We start from the raw sequence: 20,340 nt of genomic DNA on the forward strand, positions 1-20,340 counted from the left end.
ATATTGGATTCTTAAAAAAAAAACCATTGGAGTCTCTGTTGTATCTTCACATGAAGCAAAGAATGACACGGAGGCGGGCGTGGAACAATGAACTATATATTATTAAAGTAAAGCTTGGCTGTACAGAACATTACACTACCGATCCGACATCTCACTCTCACGCTAACTCTCTTTAACTGTCCCCCAGCTCCCCAGTTCTTCCTGGTTTTTTCCTTCGCTTTCTGGCAGGTAATGGGGTAAAGCCATCTGATGGACTATTACGTGTAATTCCAATATTACTTATACATTCATATATATATATCGCTTTACTACAGTCTCCCTATAATTTAAATTATCACGTGTGCAACCAAATTAGATCACTGTTATGATATTGTAACGCTGCGGGGTTCACATGGACGCCCTCGCCGCCGCCGCATCCGGCGTCACTCAACAGGGACCCAGCCTCTTGAGCTAAAGAGAGATCTCCCCTCAGCCCAGCGGCTGTGGCCCCTGCTATTCACTGGGAACGGCAGTGACGTCACCGCTCTGGTAAGCCAGCTCAGCTCTTGCAATGGAGGCCGTATGCATTACAATACGATAGTTTACAGTGTAAATTACACTGGCTTATTTATTTTCATTCTCAGTAGAGCACATTTTCTTTGCTTTTTGTATCTTGTTTTTATTACTACGATAAATTCAGCAATATTATACAATAATAAAGATCATTACAGCACAGTAATAACAAAGGAAATTAAGTGTTCCTGCGGTTTGTCTAAATCTCTTTCTTCTAATTTCTTATATCATCCTTTTGACATAAAAGGGAGGGAGGTCAGAGTAAAACCATTAGACATTTTTTTAATTTATAGAAAAGTATATTATAGTTTTATTGATGCACCATGTTTAAAAGATGGTCTCACCTCTTCTCCTTCATCAGCCTAGCTCACTCTCTGTAACTGTCATGCCTACTACACATTTGGTAACATGCCCTTTTTCTGCGTTTTCGGAACCTTCCTCCTCACTCTTTATTGGATCAATTACTGTAGCTACTGAAAAATAACATGCCTTAATTTGTAACTACAGTATACTTATCTTACTGCAAGATGCATACAGTAGCTTCAAGCAGTTAATTGGATTAGAGGAGTGATGTTATGTCTAATGGCGACAATACTGCAATACTGTATGTGCTCAGTAAATCACAGAGGCTGTTGCTAGTAAGCAGAGCACATTCTGTCTTACTCCAACCCACCCAACCTGAAGGTTATCCCACACTGTTCATTGCAAAGTGTAGCTCCAGGGAAATAAGTATCCTTAATGCTTTGAAGCTTTACTTTGAAAAATAAACACTTTGAAACTGGGACATAGCCTAGTTTCAAACCAATGGGCTCAGCCAGCTTTCCAAAAGAGTGATTTTATTGCTCGAGCCATTTTGGAGCTCTACATTGCACTAGATAGAATATGCTGGAATTGTTTTCTTCACATTTTTGTGCAGAGAAGATATCATTTTAATATCTCAGGAAGCACCAACAACACTGGCAAACAAGATCTCTCGAGGGACCTGTTTCTTTGTGAATTTTTTTTTAAATGGTGAAACATTACACAAAAAAAACAGGGGGAAAAAGCCCATGTTGCCTTGCTCTGAACACATCAGTGTGGTAGAAGTCTGCAATTGCGCTAGAAGCACGAAACAGCAGAAGCAGTCACAATCTCAGAATTTCCACTTTAAAGTTGTAATGTTATTGAGTTATTGAGAAACTCCATTAAAAATTCCTCAATAAAATTACTGGTCCTAGATGGAAATTTCAAGTCTGCAATTGCCTTCATGCAATGCTATAAAAATGTATGAGCACATAAACATGTAAAATATCTTAATATAGTGTTATTGTCCTTGGTGGTGTTTTTAATTTTTGGATCCATGATATTTGTCTTCACCACGCGTTGCCGATCAACAGCCAAAACTCATGACTTTCTTTAGAGCTGAAAAGAATGTTTGTGGTTACATTTAAAAGCAATCATGGTGTGAAGCATATGACAGGCAACAGAGACCTGAATTTTAATAACACTTGTGAGCATTCTTCATCCTTTGCGCCTTTTCTGCATTATCCAAATTATCTCATCACACTCAGTTTATTCCAGCCCTTATAAGGAAACTTTTAAGCCCATAAAAGTATAAATAATTACATCAAAGGCCTCAGTTGCTGTCTTATATTTCCTGTGTACATACCTTGTTTTTATGTGATAGCTTTTTTTCTTTTCAATGTTTTGTCTTGTATTACCTATTGTTTATTTCCCTCAATGTGATTTCCTTCCAATGAATGGCTCTATATTGCATGTCTGTTTTGTATTAATACTTGAAGTCCTGTAGAGTAATTTGTTTCCGTGGTCTGTTCATTTAATTCCAGTATTCCTTGATAAACTCCATCAAAAAGCATCTCAAATACAATAAAAGGTTGCTTTTCAATTAATTCTTCCCAACAGCAGTTTGCTACTCTCACTGCAATGTGTAGAAGGTTCAAATCTAGCAATAGGTTTATGGTGTGGAAAAAATAAATCAGATGAATCATTATTCATTTATATTATAAAAGTAAATACAGGATTTTACGAAGTTCCTGTAAGAAGTGCTTTCAAGACACAAATGTGAAGTTCGTAAGCATTTTAGAATAAGCGGACAAATATTTTCACAAAAGACTTGTCATATGTGAGGCGAAAGAAGCTGGTGGAACTCTATAATAAATTAGGTTTTGAAAGTAACAAAAAGAACTAGGCCTCATAGTTTCTTGTTTTCCATTTCTGCTTTGAATTTTTATAAAGTTAATTTATTACTTTATTTTTATTTTTATTTATTTTATTTTTCTAACCATCATCTGGTTAGTAACTAAAACTGAAGTTCACTGTCAAATATGACAGTAATTATGCAACTGATTTCTCAGATGTGTATTCTCTTGTTGAGTACCAATTGCCATCCAAGTGACATAATCCTTCCAAATTATACTTCACTGAGAGATAATAAAAATGCAGTTCTGTGAGTGAAATAGTTTTCTGACACTCCACAAGTTCAGATGGCGAAAGCACTGTTTGGTTAGCTTTATAAAACCAATAACCAAAAAAAACTAATACTTTTGTGATCACCTTGTACCTTGACACATGCCTGCAGTCTAGAAGACACTGACCATCACAGAGATGATTAAGAGAACTGCCAATCACAGTGGAAAAGCTCTGTACTGCTTTCAACATCAAGTAATGTGTTATGTCGCTGTTGAATCTAAAGATTCAAAAGATTCTAAAGAACCTAAAGATTCAACATGTCACACAAGTGTTAATTTGGGTTTATAATGGGTGATCGGGGTAATTTGACGTTGGACCATGTGTAAATGAAGGAATGCCTGTTTAAACCTGGCTATGTGGGGACAGACGATAATATCTACACATAACCTTAAGTGCTGAGACTACCCTATACTTCAACATCTTTGAATCATAATTCAATCATGAGTCATATCCCATTCCATCACTTTCTGCCACCAAACCCCTCACATTCAACAATTCTTGCTAATTGCTTAATCTGGTATTAATTAGCAAGGAGGTGGCTATCAGCAGAACTCCGATTAAACCTTGATGCATCAGATGAATTGACATCTTCACATCATCTGTGACCAAGGTTACCTTCAGCTGTTACTCAGTATTGCCATGTAGATGATATTAATGAATAAACATCTGGCCATGAAAAGACATCATAAGCACCACAAACAATAGCCTCTGCCTTACAGTATGTCGTCAGTACAGTATGTCACTACTTGCTCCATTTCAAGACAGATGACAGCTCTGTCTCTGGCTTATCGTTTCAGTCCTGTCTTGGTGACATACCTGTATGAGATACCAGGATGTGGATGATCATTAACACTACCAGTCATTCTAACATAGTCTAAGAGGTGAGAAGTGATTGCTGGGTGGACATTAAGATGATGTGCAACCTACAACCGCAGCATTCCAACATTCACTTTTCGAAGTGTCTAGTTCCTCTCTGAAATTGTCAGTCACAGTATCCTGAAGATGAAGAGAAGAACTCATTACTGAGTTGTTGTTATAGGGCTGAGATTTCGACAATGCGCTACGACCGTGACACCCTCTCACTGAGTGATAATCCACAAAAGATGTGTTTGTTGCATGTCTCTCACCAGCTCAAAAACATCACTGACAAAATCTTCTTTCCAGACAATAAAACATTCCCTTGTGTCAATTTTGAGACTCCCTGCTCTTTTTTATGTATTCCTTCTTCCAGATGATGTACTGGCGTGCATCAGCATTCTAATTTCACTTTTAACTAGTGGAAAAAACATTTAAAAAATTCTATTCTATTATTGACTCTATTTCAGCACTAATAGATTCTCAAAGCACTTAGCATGTCCACCCACCATGTTGTCACACAAATAGACTACTAATACAAATGAATTACTAAAGCCCTCAGTTTCATTCACCCCCTGAACGAAGCCTATGATGTTGACCCTCCTTACAGCCAGCGTGTGGACTGTTAGTATTCTTCTCATGGCTGGAATTCAACACTGTGACAGGTTGGAAGTATTTGGAGGTTGAATTGAATCTTTAAGGAAAGGGATTTTAAGTGCTCTATTCAGACTTTGTAAGAGAAGGCAGAGGTGTGCAAGGTGTGTGTTAGGGACAGGGAAGAGAGCAAAGGGATCAAATTGATGAACAGCCGCCTCATGCAAGTCAGTTCTACAAACCCAAGTTCACCTGCTGTGTCCATTCACCTCAATCAGCTTTCAGACCAGGTCTGTCGGGATAATGTGTATCTGAAATATTTATTTAAAATGATATTAGTATAAACAACAGGGAGGACACACATAATTTAATAATGGGAAAATACTAATTATGTAAAATCCAGTTTTGATTGTTTCATGTAATTTCTGGATTGCTTCCTGTGCATGTGCTACAGTATTACTGTTAGTAATACTTCTAATACTTAAAGTACAATGTGCAATTTCGGTACCATCCATCGAGTCAATTCACTTACATCACAGATTTGTTCTCTCTCCATGTGTCCTGATTGTTTTTTTAGTTAGGAACCATAAAAATGTTTTGTTTATCTAGGTCTGTTAAATACTTTTTAAAAAATTCCTGTAACATTCCCATTTTATACTTAATTTGTTGACAGACTAGGCTGCTGAGACTGGTTATTTCTACATGACCGTTAAACCATTAAGTCACCTCAGCAGTGTACTTGAAAACTGCTAGGCTATATCATTATTAAACAATTTAGGAGCACTTTAAAAAAAAACAAAGTGCTGTACAATAGCACATAGAAAAGAAGCAAATGAAAGTGGGGAAAATGGCAGTGCAAACTGATTTTGTGAAACCGAGAACAAAATTAAACTATACATTATAAGCTTTGGTGAAAAGACATGGCACAGCACACAAGAAAGTACAGACAGGTCACAGGTGGCAACTACAAAGAATTGGATTTAAAATTGAGAACAGGAGGTATTTCTTTACACAAAGTCAAGTGGAAGAATGAAAACACTTATGCAGCCGTGTTGTTCAACCTGATGCCCTTGCATCATTAAGCATGGGCTTGCAAGTAACACTGAAATAAGCTACTAAAAACTGAATGAACTTAAAGGCCCTCTCTTGATTGTATGTGTTTTTATGGAACCAGGCAGCCGGCAGAGTAAAAAGGCCAGAATCAGCAGATCTCAGATTAAGACTTTAGCTCCGCCGTGCAGTATCCGAGCAGATTAAAATAATGTGTGCAATAACCTGGAGATGACCATTCAGAGCCTGAAGTCCATTCTAAATCTGGGCCACAGGTTCAAGTCTGGGTCACGTCACTAACCGACAGTCCTGATTCCCCGGGTGTCAGTGCACAGTTTGCTCAGGGCCTTCAAGGGCACAGTGGGATTAGGTGGCCAGGTCTTTCTCATTGCTTGCAAGACTGTGCTGCTGCCGGTGAGGGTACCCATCTCTCCTCCAAGTGACACTGAACCTCCAATTCAGTGCCAAGGTGTCAAGTGTTAAAAGGCGACTGGCATGCCGGTAGGTGGATTGGAGGAGCCTGACTACACTTCTTCATTATCCCCTGTGTGCTGTCACAGGATGCGTAGCTGTGGACCGAGGTGTAAAAAAGCACACAAATGTCTATTCCATATCAGGTGGGTATCTCTAACATAATTGAGGGAAGAACCAGTGATCCTTAGGTAATTCCCATGCTGTCCTATAGGATGCTGGGATTTATATTATCAAAAGCTGAAGTATTAGGTGATATAGTGCAATGATACAATGATAAAACATTTAGAACCCACTAGCAAATCATTAACTGCCTTAACGGTGGTCACTTCTGTGGTCTGCGTCTGTTTAAACTCTGAAATAAATGTTTCCAAGAGTTTATTAGACGCCATTTGAGTTTATAATTGAGCTGTTTCTGGACCTGGTGGTCTTGGTCAGGATTTTGTTTTTAACACAGGTGTGATAGCAGCAGACCTTACGCCTGCATGAATAAGATCAGAAGTCAGGGACTCGCTGGTGACATCAGTAAAAAATCAACACAATGGCTGCAGTCAGGAGTGTTCATTTTAGGTATCAGATCAGTTGCAGAGGCAGAGTTAAATGCGAGAAGGTCAAAACCAGGAAATCAACAGAGGGAGTAGCTGTCATCGTTCGTTGCGGAATGTGAGATCAGCGGCTACAGTGTGGTTACCAATATCATGGATTTTGTTGTGAGAGAAGTGCATGAATGTGTTGCACTGTTCAGTAAAGTAGACAGTAGAATTACTGTCCTAGAACTGAAAGAGGATCTAGTCTCTTTAAAGGCATCTCTGTAGACATGCTGATGCTCTTCAATAAGCCTGCAGATGAACAGTCAGTCTTGTCTTCCTCCAGAACCGCACAAGACACCACACTGCTGGTGGTGTGGAATGACGTTGTTTATCTGTGTATGATTTTCTGTGGAAAAGTTTAGAACGAACAAAAACCCCTGCATATATTTTGCAGTGTGGCTGAATTCTAAACTGAAAAAAATACTTTTGAGAGTTGAGAGTTTTTAGTAAAAGTCATAGTTGTGAAAGTCATCTAACAGTCTGAACACTGTGCAGTATTTTTTGTGTTTTGTTCCCTCTCTGTTGTACTTAAGAAGTGCTTGCTTCAGACAATAGCTGGCCGTCCCCATTTTCTGAATAAAGGCTTTGGTAAGCACTCTCTTAAAGAATGACAATATATTTTGTTGGCTATTCATGCTTATAGTTTCCCATAAGCATGAATGAAAAGGCATTATTTGCTGTACAAATGTTTTGACTTGGATCTTTTTTAAAAGTGATTTAAACATTCAGTTAAGATGCCAGTTAAAAAGCCAAATGAAATCAATCAAAAGAGCATTTCCCACAGTTGTCCACAAGATGGAGCCAGACTCTTCCAGTAAATCCTAGCATGTGTTGGAAATGACATTTCATGTCCTGTATAATAGTTTGACACAAAACTTAGCTTTGAATTCAGTTGGCCTTTGCAATACAAAGTCTCATTTCACGTAGATACAGTTTCTACTCAGTAAATGTTTTGTGCAAACATGTTGTTGAAGCCGATTCTCTGAGGCCTTTCTGTGAGGCCTTATCCAGATGTGGAAGATTATGCACATCTGTATAAAATTCTCAGATCAAGAAGCTCAGATCAACCCAACCAGCAGCATGGGTTCCTTCCATTTTCACCTTTCCAGTGATACTATGTTCTAATGTGGATGCGTGCATACTCTCTCATCCCTAGCATTAATCCCACATCAGCAGGGTCTGCTTGTCGGCACACCAGTCTCCATTTGGTGGTTTGAACCAAATCTTTGAGCTGATGTTGCCTTTAAATGCGACTGAGAATACTCCAACTGCCTGCCGTTGGAGTGGGAGGGGGGAGGAGAACAAAGTAATGCAGCCAATTCATAGAGGGGGATTATTAGGAGGCATGGGAAATTTGGCCAGGACACCGGGGTTACACCCCTACTCTTTTCGAGAAACACCCTGGGATTTTTAATGAGCACAGAGAGTCAGGACCTTGGTTTTACATCTCATCTGAAAGACGGCACTTGTTTACAGTATAGTGTCCCCGTCACTATACTGGGGCATTGGGACCCACATGGACCACAGGGTAAGTGCCCCCTGCTGGCCCCACTAACACCTCTTCCAGCAGCAACCTTAGTTTTTCCCAGGAGGTCTCCCATCCAGGTACTGAACAGGCTCACGCCTGCTTAGCTTCAGTGGGCTTCCAATTGTAAGTTGCAGAGTGACATGGCTGCTGGCTAATGTGGATGCATGCATACAATTAATTGAAAATATTCTAGATAATTGAACTGTTTTAAGCAACAGCGCTAAAAGGTGTTGAAAAGAATTTTCATTGAATCCACATTACATAAGTGTTAATGATATCGGAAAAAAGGCAAAAGGATTTACATTGGAAAGTCTTGAGGGTGGTGAAAAACTATTTTTTATATGATTGTATGACAACAATGCACAGGGGAAAGATGTTTCCTTTACAGTCCTTTGGGATGATTGCACATCGTTTTCCAACATCAATATTGTCCCCAAGGTCCACAGAAGCCAACTGCAGACATCACATGCATGGATCAGAGATAATAAAACTAAATACTATACAGTGTTATGTGCTTCGTAGTGATAGGCCTTCAGGAAGTTTACAATCAGTCCAGCAAATACATTTGGGATCATTTTACAGCCCAACCAGATCATATCATGAGTCTGCTCCAAAATATGACCTGTCTGTTCCTGTTGTACATTTCGTGACTTTAAATCTCTGTGTGTAAAGTTCCATTACTCAACAAAGGTCTGGGGTTTCCCACTGGTTCCACAAATCCATACCTCTTTGTAATGAGGAGACTTTTTAAGTGAAAACAGAAGGCTGAACAATTACATACAGTACTATTAGGAACTTGGCTGACAGTTTTTCCATCTTTCTCTGGCGATAGTGTTACACTCATACATTCAGAACAAAGGGTTATTAGTCTTTATTGTTTAGATTACATTAAGGTTAGTGAGCAACTTTCTTTTGGACTCCATAAATATTAATTCATCATAGAAAAGATTCGCTAAATAATATTTATGTTGGTTCTGTTATTTATGATAGTAATTCGGTAAGTGGATTTATTTTTAATTGCAAGTTACAATGTGTGCAATGTGCAATATGCAAATAGGCTTGTGCAATGTGGCTCTAGTTTTCAAATGCTGTAATCATTATGTTGATTACAGATAATTGTTTGTTACTGGATCTGTAGAATTTCTCATACCTGACTGTGACTAAAGGCGACAAAGGACATAAGACCATCTCATTAAGTATATCTCATCTAGATATTTCTTTAGAGAAACATCCTCAAGTTAACTAGAATGCTTTGCATTATATATTTTTAAATACCAACTGGTAAATGTTGGGCTAAAAACCTGTGACTTTTTTTTAAAAAACCTGTAAGGTCAGACATTTACTCATTAGACTCTGGAACAACAATTTTACAAAATCTGTGTCTGGAGCATTAAATACAATCAATTTCCATGCTGGTCTGGAGTACCATGGAGTAACATACATAATACAATGTATCAGTGTAAACAGCACATTCTTTCTCATTTCAAGGAGGTCAAGAAAATCACCCTAGTTGTACAACGGAACTTGGTTAAGCTGTAATTAGCATAAGTAGTAATTACTATTAGTATACACTACATAATTACTGTTGAGTAGCATCCTATCTTCTACAGTGATTTCCATATTGTTTTAGAAAGTGGACAAGATTCCTTGGAGTATTTGTACAAGGCTTCATACTACACATCTCAAAATAATGCAAATCAACTTCACATATTCACATATTACAGGATTTCTTTAAATTAGAACTGCAATAACAATAAAGCTAGAGAGAAAACTAAACCCAACCACTGAATTTCTGAATCCTTGAGCTCAAAACACACCGTTCCGAATTTTTTTAAATGTCTAGATTTAAAATAAATAACTGAAAGGAATTGGCGCCATTCCTTTGTGAGAAGCTAAGAAGTGCTCCTTAAATGTGCTTTAATAACAGGCAAAGATCCAGACAAAAATCATGGTCTAGAAAATAAATCCAACCCTGTCATTTCAATCCAGGAGTGCCCCCGGAGTATGTCTAAGGGAGTGGTTCATCCTCTGTATACTGTACATTTCCCCTGAAGCATGAAGAGCAGATTAGTCCACATGCTAGTTACTGTAGGTGCATAGAGGCAGCAGTAAATCTGTAGCTTTGACCACGGGTTTCTGCACTAACTCACAAGGTGGAAGACGATTCAGTGAATTAATTCATTTCCTGAGATGTAAGGAAGATCTTTAACACTGATCGATCACCTTTAATAAACTGCATTAAAAACAAAGCAAAGAACAAAACAACAAACAGAACTTTATTTTATGCTAAAAGCAAAATACTATCTCAGTGTGTACAACAGTATACAAAGTGATATAAAACAGTATCATTTAAGTCCAGTATGTCACATTATGTTAGTAATAGCATTGCCTTGCAATTATTACAGGTCTCATTCTCTCAAATGCACATAAACATGCTTTAAAACATCTTTATGTTGACCGTAATCAAATACAATAATAAAACTGGATTTATACACACAAACACGCACATTATGTATATGTATGTACTGTAGGTTTACATTTCAAGTTTATAATTAAAATTAACAATGTAACAAAATAAACCTCTGCAAGGCCATAAGGAAGTGTGACAGCTACAGGCCACAGGACTTTTTCAGTCCCGCAGGACTGGAACTGAAAGAGACAAAAGACTGCAAAGCTCATACTGTATATCGTTTTTTTTAAAAAAAATTAAATCTGAGAAATAATTTAAAAAAAGGGTGTGATGATACCGGGCTTGCTCCACAGAGTTAGTATGAGTGTACCGGAGGGTGGAGGGAATGGTTCCCATGGCAGCAGGAGAGCCCGCACACGCCCCCCCCCACCGGCCCCGGCCCCGGCCCTGGCCCTGGCCCTGGCCCTGGCCCTCAGCCCTTCCCTCCAGCAGCAGGAGCCGAGCTGCTGGCTGGAGACTTCCTCAGTTCAATTTTCATCGACTGGCTTTCCGCCCGCGACTCTAACTTTGTCACACTCGCGGCCCCCGGGGCTCCCGCCACCGGTTTCCCCACTTTCATACCTTTCGACACTGGGATGCGTGTGGGGGCGGGCCGAGCCAGCTGTCCGTCCTGCCCTGGCTGAGGTGAAGGAGAGGGAGAGAGAGGTGTAAACGAGTGTTAAAGGCAAGTGAATTAAAAAAACAAAACGGTTGCTACTGTATAAAATTCATCTGAAATCACAATGGATTGCCAGTTTTTAAGTGTAATGAGAGGACTGGAACGGTCTAATCTAGCGTTTCTTGATGCCGTGGTTAGATTTTCCTGATAAGGATTTTTTCTAAATCTTTCACAAAACTTAATCTACAAAGTGCAGTACAATACTGTACCTCACCCGCACGGCCTATAAAGAAGGAAGTGTTGCTCTCATTGCTGTGCTGGGAGAGTATGTCCATAGTGTGTGTATGTGCCTGCTGAATGACCACTGTTCAGAGAGGCTGCTGGGATATACAGCTCTGCTCTGTTTCTTATTCCTTCAATAATATGTGGGTGGCCATGCCGTTCACTTCTCAGGCAAAAGCTTTATTATTGACCCAGAACCCAGAAACCTTGCATGTATGTATAGACAGCATATATAGACCTTTCTCTATTTCTACCTATCTGTCCATCCCTCCCTCCTGCAAAAAAAAAACACAACTGCCCAACAAAACATACTATTATTCTGTGTCCTTTATTATCAGGCTTTGTAATGTGAACGCTGGCCTACCATGAGCAATATATTTATTAAATACTCATACTACTATGCTGTACAGAGTGACCCTAAAAGAGTTCAAGGGGAATTGTGAGTTTGTGCCAGCAAAACACAAATGAATCCAAACTTTTATATTAATCACTGGGAGTAGCTTCTATCAGGTCTGATACGCATGTCAGTACATTCCAGTGTTAGTATATGTAATACAATAAGAAGTGTATTCAATTCATCTATACCTGGTAAGTGAGCTATCTAGGGAGCAGTCGCCACCTGATATCATTTTGAAACATTTCAGTAGCAACTGAAATATAGAAGGTTTAAAATGATTATTTTTCTATGCAATAATGTATTGAACAATAAAAACTCAATCTTGCATAACAAAGAATATCATGGAATACAGGGAGTTGATTACTTTGAGAGGGTTTGGATGTGCGTTTATTTTTATATACCCTTTAACAAAATCTAAAATTTATAACAAGATTTTCTTTCAATCATTTGACACATTTATGAATATGGGTTTATTTTTGCTAAGCTGACAACTTAGCATTATAGCACTCTAAGTGAAGTTTCCATAACACATTTTGTTCCTTTAATTCTAATTCCAAATGAATTACAACTGATTGAGGTTTGGACACCAAATTCATTTTATGTACATACAGTACACTATATATTCCATCTACTGTATATACTCACTATCTGCTATCCTTGCTATTTGCACCTACTGTAACCCTGGTAGACCCCATGTTGTACATAAGCAATAATATCATGACATTAGATTCTTCTTCCTCAGTTGGGTCAATACTTGGGTCTTATGGAGGTCTGTAGAAAAACTTTGCTCAGGAGGAAAGCATTTTGAAAATCACCTACAGTAGTAACTGTTTATGGAGTACGTGAAAATACAAATATTTTTGGAAGATTAGCAGAAGAAGTACTGGCTGCACTTTGCAGTAAAAACTCCAAAAGTACTTTTCTAAGAGGTGCCTTTGAGTATCTAGGCTCCCACAACTCACCAGAGACTGTGTGGGTCTTGGAGAAGCCGAGGAGAAAGGCGTTATGGTGATGCTGCTCATCACTTTGCTGGTGGGTGTCTTGGGAGGGGTGCTGTGGCGAGGAGAGCGCAGGACAGTCCCTGTGGCAGCTTCTTTGCTTTCAGTCATCACGGTGACAGGCCTGACCGTGATCGTGGGGTTACTGTTTTCTGACGAAGTGCTCGTAGGCCTCTTAAACTGCGACCCCAAGTGGATGTGAATCTTGTTGTCCTCTGTTGTGATGATGTTGGCATTGGAGTTGTACTTCCTGATGGGCGTGGGAACGGTCTGTTTCTCGGGAGTCACTTTGAAAACCGCTCTTCCCATGGTCATCTCTTGAGGTTCTGGGGAGACCGAGACATCTGGCACAGCTGTTGTACTGACAGTCATGATCTGAATGGGGGACATTGGCCTGTCTGTAAAAGATGCCCTGCCTCTTTCGGGAGATTTAGCCCTGGAGATAGTTGTGATCGTAACAGGGGACATGGCCCGGTCAGGACTCACAGTGCTTTCATTTGGCCTGCTTTTTGGAGAAACTGTGTTGCTGGTAGGAATGATTGTAATGCGTGGCTTTTGCAGTCCTAAGGTGGGAATAACCGTAGTGCTTGAAAAGAAGTCCTCTGACGGTGGACTGGTTATCTCCAAAGTTGCTGTGCTGTTTTCATGATCTGGAGTGACCCTAATATGCAGCGGTTGCCCTGGAGGTTTTGAAACTGCTATTTCAGACTGTGTAGATTCGACCTTAGTTTGGGATATTTGTTCTGGGCCATTGTGGGAAAACATGTCTTTTCTCTTCATCCAGGGGATCCAGGACTTCCTCATGCTGAGCTCACTGGCAGCTGGAGGATAGCGGTCAAGCACAGCTGGCCTCTCCATGGGCTTCTTCAGCCCTCTTTGCCGGAGGTTGCTCATGATGTGGTTCTCTTCCTGAACTGACTTCCTAATGAATACAGCGGGTGTTTCCTCCTCACCAGTTTCGTTGGCTATCACGTCAGTCTGTACTCCAGTAGAAGTCATAGGAATATCTACCATTCTTCTTCCATTCATGCTGGGCCTAAGAGCACGACTGTACCTTTTGGCAATCTCAAGCTCTTTGGTAAGATTGATAACTTCTTGGCTCATGCTTTTCTTTTTATTTTCTTCTTCTATAAACCTCTGCTGAAGAACAGAATAATCTACCTGCAACTGAGAAAGCTGGTCTTCCTTATTCATCAAGTCATGGATCTTTTCCTTGAGCGCTTGAACATCATTCTGTAGGTCTCTCGTTTTTGCCTCCTCCAGCTTACATCTTTGACGTAACTCTGCCTCTTGACTCTCTGCCTCTCCCTTTTCTATCGCTTTATTTCTGGCAATCTGACTCTTCATTTCTTCAAGCTGCTGAGAGAGCACGTTAGCCTTGTCCTGTTCAGTCCTGAACTTTTTCTCCAACAAGTCATATTCATCCTCGGTTTTAATGAGATCACCTTCTACGACCTCCAGCTGCTTCAGACGATTTTTCAGTCTTTCAATTTCCGACGTTAGCTCTTTCACTTTATTGTCATCTTGTCCAGATGCATCTGCAAACCTGCCTATCTCCTTTTTAAGTCTACTTCTAGCTGCTTCCTTTTCAGCCTCTTCTAACGCATCCAGCTTCTTTTTCATCAGGCTTACCTTTGAGCTCAAATCCTTAGACTTTTCCTCTTCAGTAGCAAGTTTCATCCTCAGTTCATCTTTCTCTTTTGTGAGAGTGCTCACCTTTACTTCCATTTCAGATTTCAGCTTGAGAAGCCTCTTGCTCTCCTCTATAAGTTTTTCAGTGACTTCCATCACCTTTCCTTGTTCAGTCTTAAACATGTTATTCAAATCATTGCTCTTCTTTTCTTCTTGTTTAATCCGCTCTGACATATTTTTCCTTTCATCCACCAACATTACCGTAAATGACTTCAGCTTTGTCAGGTCGTCCTTTAAGCCCATCTCAGCCTTTTCCAGCCTGGATTCAGAACACTCAAGATCATTCACCCTAGCTTTAACCACTTCTAACTCACTGGCTAAATCTTTTGTCAAGTTCTTTTCTCTTTCCAAGCTAGCATGCAACTGCGTGCATTCTGATTTGCTAACATTGAAAGCCTCTTCCAACTTTTCCAGTTCTCCCATCCTCTTCTGAAGTTTTTCCACTTCAAGCTTTAACTCCTTGCTGTGGTTCTCTTCGTCTTGGAGTTTTTTCTTCAGCTCCCTGCACTGAAACTCTGTTTTAGTTATCTCTTCATCTTTCCCCTCCATTTCCAGGACTCTCTTCCGGAGATTCTCCAGCTCTGCCATCAGTGTTGAATTGCCACATTCTCCTTTGCTGATTTTATCTCGCAGCTCCTGCAGTTCCTCCTCTGCTTTCTGCAGGATTCTGTTTGCGTCCTCCAGTTCCTCGATCCTCCGCGTCAGGCTGGCCAGTTTCAGGCGCAGCTGGCGATTCTGAGACTCCTGATTGGCTAGCTTCGCTGTCATCTCCTCATGCTCCTGTACAAATTTTGCAACCTTGTGCTCAAGTTCAACCTCTAACTTCAGTTGTTTCTGGTTGTCCTCCTTTGCTTTGGCACTGGCCACTTTCAGTTTTTGCTCCTTTTCGTGCAATTTCTGGTTGAGATCATGAAGTTTTTCGGCTTGTTGATCGATCTGCTCAATATGGATTTGCCTTTCGTCCACCAGCATCAGTGCAAAAGATTTCAGCTTCACCAGTTCCTCTCTTACTTTTTCAAGACGCCTGTTATTCTCCTTTTCCTTCCGGGCCTGGTAGAGCTTTTCTTGTTCCAAAAGCCTCTTCAGTCTGAAAGGGAGGGAGGACATGTTATTTCATTAATTATTCTCTTTAAGGCCAAATCATGTCACATGGAGACCCTTTTGAAGTAAACTGATTTAAATAAAAATCAAAAAATGTTAAATCTGAAAAATATAGTCCTAAAGTCAATTCATAACATCATCAAAATACAGGTAAATGCCATTTAATGCCATTTAGCTTTGTGAAACCTGAAAAAAGCAATTTACTATCAGCCAAGTATCGCAATGAAAAACAGTATACTGCATGTAACCAGACAATATCAGTGGACTGCGTTGTGTGACATCAAAGAGCAGTCCTCCATGAATTGAAGATTTCAGTCTTTATCCTGCCCACACCCATCACAGATAAACTGTGTCCATGTCAGGACACATAATTGCAAAATATTCTGCAAAAAAGAAAAATGATCCTCCCCAAATCTCTTCATCAAGTGCCTCTGTAAAAGAAATGTATCTGTTTATTTTGCAGGTAATACATTTTTTATCTTTTTTTCCCTTAAAGGTTTCCCTTCATCACAACATTTACATTCTGATAATGGGATGAAATGTATGAAATGTTCTTTAAAGTGCCGTATTTACACCGTTTTAAATTCTTTAGGTTTTGCATTTTTCTCAGATGAAGTACTTGGGAAAACAATGTGTATTTTCATTTCTCATTTTAAGTTGTGCAGCACTAACTCTTTTTAAAATAATGAAAACGTGTCGGCATCTGTCATAACAAATGTGTGTGCAGGCGAAATGTGTGAGTTTGGTCATAAAAGGCACAGAGGCTTTACCTTTTTGTATATAATAACCTGAATGGTTTATTATAATCTACACACTTAGTTTGGCATCACCAGTTGTTTCAAAGCTCTGCTAGCAGCACCTCCTGTCCTTAGAGAGACCAGAAAAGGGGGAGGAATAAATGACAGGCCCCTCCCACCTGCCACCTTATTCAGCCAATCATCTTCTGACGTGCCGTGAGTCTGGTTCAGCAATGACAACCAAAAACCTTATGGCTCAAGCACAGATTCTCTCTCTGTGGCTCACGATTTGCATACTTGTTTGCCAGTTAGTGCATACTCAGCAGGCAGTGACCACTTTGGTAGGGGTGTTTGAAATGAATGTACCCTATAATAAGAAATATTGTCTTTCCATCAGTGTCAGTTTTAAGAAGAAGTTGAAACATGGGTTAAGGTGTGGTACATTTATTATAAACTGCATGAAATATTGTCTTTAAGAGTAAAACATTTATTTTAGCATTTATAAGCCAAAACCATGAATGAACAAGCAAAACAAATTGAAGTCTCGCTCTTTAGCAATTTAAATTATGTGGATTTAGATTATGTTTAACATTTTTATACTTTGTGTACTACTAGGAGGATATTCTTTTCAAGCAGCTTTTAGGTCCAATTCCATAAGAGTATATGATGTGTGTAGACTATGCTCAGGAACGTAGTACCGTAATGTAATGGTGTCACAGAATAGAAAAAATTGTCACAAGTTTTACCTGGACAAACCTAGGTTTCCCAGGTTTTAACAGGACTTACCTGCCTTAAGTAGTTCAAGTTCTGAAAAGCTTCCTGCAGCTTTTTGATTGAGAGTGGAATGTTTGCCCACTTACAGGCTGCAATTGTAATTGTAAGTACTGAAAGCTGCTGGAGGTAAAGTCATCCACAGCTAGTAAAATAAATCAATTATTTTCTTTGGCAATAGCAAATACACTTTAGCATTTATTAGTCTGGGCTTTACAGTACATACACTTATTCATTCATACACATTTTGTAGTGAGACTTATAGCTGCTGCTGTGATTTTGACCACTAACACGTTTATATACCGGACTAATATTAATATACGCAGATTCCATAATGCTGTATTTACATGTGTCTGTCGAACTTCCATTACAAGAAATAAAGGATCTTCACTACAAAGATTGTGCCCAACAGTGAGCGAGTATTGTACTGCAAGCTGGGATGTAGTGCAGAGAAGCAGAATAAATTAAAAAGGCATGATAGGAGAAGGAACAAAGGGGGTCAGATTAGAAACTGAACTCTCATGTGATTCTCAGACTGAGGTTACCATGCTTCTTGCACTTGAATGAACATGAAGCCGTAATAGCAGAAACATGCCGCCGTGCCAAACAAAGTGGTCTCCCTGTTTTTGTTCTGTTCAGATCGTCACCGAAACTGAAATGCAAGTGAATGATTTACTCTGCCTTTGAGTGCGTGCCTCTTTCTCCACTGAGTCTGCCCCTGTCCTTTAAATCGTGCGAAGTTTATACTGTAGTTCAATTACACGGATAGCACACTCATGTGCTGAATCTTCAAGTTCACGAACTACAAAGGTTCAGTGCTGCTGCCTTCTATTCATTACACAAAAACATAATGAAGACTTTTAATGCTGCAAGAGACACAGATATATTTTTGCCACAAGGCACAGCAGCTGCAGAAGCATTAATCCTAAAACTTGTAGTAACTTTTTGCATTCTTACCTTCTACACAAGATGCATTGCAGGTAAGTCCATGCCTAACATGTTTTGAAATGTGCAAACACTGTGCTGGAGAGACTTTGGCAGGGTCGATTTGGGCCCCTACTCCACAGGGAATTAGCCATCACATTCCAACCATGTCATCAGAACAATGAAAGGTGAATGTTGTGTAAAATAGCACTGGACCACTCTGTGATGATGTCATCCTTTCCATATAAGGAACAGCTCTAGTTTGGACAGCAAGGGGAGGGACTCTCCAGTGAGGGGGAAGGCGTTTTTATTTATTAGTTAACTAGCATAGGTTTAAAACAAATACCCTCTTCACAACAGCTTTTTCATGGCAAATTAATAGACAAAGTAAACATAAAATTGACGCAAATCATTCCCAGTATTGTAACTCATCTATTTCTGTTAAAAGTTGCCCCAACTGGGAGTACAGAAGAAGTATAATGGATTTGTAAGGTATTGCTTTAGGAATCCTGACAATTACATAGATCATAACTTTGCAAATCACAATCATCATTGAGCAGGACCTTGAACTGTTATATGGCAGTCAGACACATACAAAAGCATTTAACACTGAAAGGTCAACAGCAATAATTTCAAAAATAGAGTGTTCTTTATTATTAAATACGAGTGATTAAAATCATTTTATTTTTGTCACACAAATATACACCTTCTGCAACTCATTTGAGGTGCCCCTACAATAAGTAGAAAAATGTGCCAGAATTTTTAATGATAAAACCACAGAGCCTGCAATATCACTGCTGATATACCGTAGAATGGCAAAGGCGCCATCAAGAAAGATCTGTTGGGTACAGATAGGTAAATTAATCTAGAATTTATCATTTAAGACTTATTCAGAAAAATCAAAAACACATCTTAATGTAACCCACTTAAGTTTTGTTACAGGTCTCTCATATACTGTAGTTTTGAAAGTAGTTCAAAGCACAAAAAGCCCTGCAAATGTACAAGGTATAACATACAAGATTTTCAAGTCAAACAGATTTTAAAATTTTTTGCAAAAATCCAGTATTGTTAAACCTTAAATATAAAGAAATTAGAAGATCCGTGTTTTATCATATGTACAGAAATATAGGTAAATATGAGGCAGGGATTATAACTCATAACCATATTGTTATAGAAGGGGATTAAGGTGATGTAATGTGACAGATTTGTTGAATTTTGTAAAAACATCAAGACCACTTAAAATAAAATACCAAACACTGCAGAAATATGTAATGCATATATTTCCATTGGCTAACCAAAGACCTAGGATTTAATAGTCAAACTGAAGAGGTGAGGTTTAGATATCAGAGGTCACACATATTTTCCAAGATTTTATTGCAGAGCATGTTGCAGACAACCATTTTTTCCAAATAATAAATGTTAAGTGCCTCCAAAACTATTTCTGAAACTTTCTGAGCAAATCATTTCAATGCTTTGATTAATAGCCATCATTTATGGTACTTTCAAAAATGAAAAAAATGCAAATTTTGTGCTGAGGCAAACGTTTTTGTTTCTTTTCATTTAGTCTGCTGACAGCTTTTAAGGCATATTCCAAATATGCTATTATAATATAGTTTTGTCTTTTCATTTTCTGTCATCTCAATGTTAAGCACCATTAACACACACTGATGCTCAGCAAGGACCTTGTTTTATAATAACACTCCCAGAAATCAAAGACATGTTGTCAATGTGGTCAGAAGTCACAAGGGGTGTCAAATGTCAGATATGTACACCTGACCTTTAAACATTTGGCTAATTGTCAGAAAAAAGAAATTACCCATAAAAGCATAATGTGTTCTTTGGATCTCCTACAAGTGAATCGTGATCTTTCTAGAATAAACTTTATTCAAAACAAATGAATCACAATAGTGCCATCAGGTTTATTTAAAAAAAACATTCCATAGACTGGAATGGACTGAGAACACTGAGGCCATCTACATGAAGGGCCAGAGCCGACTTTACTTCTTGAGGAGGCTCAGGTCCTTCAATGTGTGTAGTAAGATGCTACATAACGTATGTTCTATCAGTCAGTTGTGGCGAGCGCCATTTTCTACACTGTGGTGTGCTAGGGCTCTGGGATTAGAGCAGGGGATGCTAACAGGCTGAACAAGCTCATCAAAAGAGGAAGTTCTGTCATTCGGTCTGAGGTGGTGGCTGAGTGGAGAATGGTGTCCAAATGAATGACCATCATGGACATCCCCTCTATGACATGCTTGTGAGAA

General features: G+C 39.2%; 1 protein-coding gene across 10 annotated transcripts in view; it reads right to left on the reverse strand.

Moving 5' to 3' along the window:
- Positions 1-20,340, reverse strand: part of filip1b (filamin A interacting protein 1b) — a 58,279-nt gene that overhangs the window by 4,707 nt on the left and 33,232 nt on the right. For 2 of the 10 annotated variants that reach the window (XM_088937371.1, XM_088937363.1), the window contains exons 5-6: positions 12,819-15,633; positions 10,370-11,198 (exon numbers count right to left, since the gene is read on the reverse strand). In XM_088937371.1, coding sequence (XP_088793497.1) covers positions 10,992-11,198; positions 12,819-15,633 — 3,022 coding nt within the window. In that variant the 3' untranslated portion in view covers positions 10,370-10,991. Of the gene's footprint in view, positions 1-4,712; positions 4,782-10,369; positions 11,199-12,044; positions 12,110-12,818; positions 15,634-20,340 lie in introns of those variants that run through there. The other 8 variants (XM_088937388.1, XM_088937379.1, XM_088937416.1 and 5 more) reach the window with 8 other exon arrangements.

Source organism: Atractosteus spatula, chromosome 2 (assembly GCF_055471065.1).
Source record: "Atractosteus spatula isolate fAtrSpa1 chromosome 2, fAtrSpa1.hap1, whole genome shotgun sequence".
Lineage (NCBI taxonomy): Eukaryota > Metazoa > Chordata > Actinopteri > Semionotiformes > Lepisosteidae > Atractosteus > Atractosteus spatula.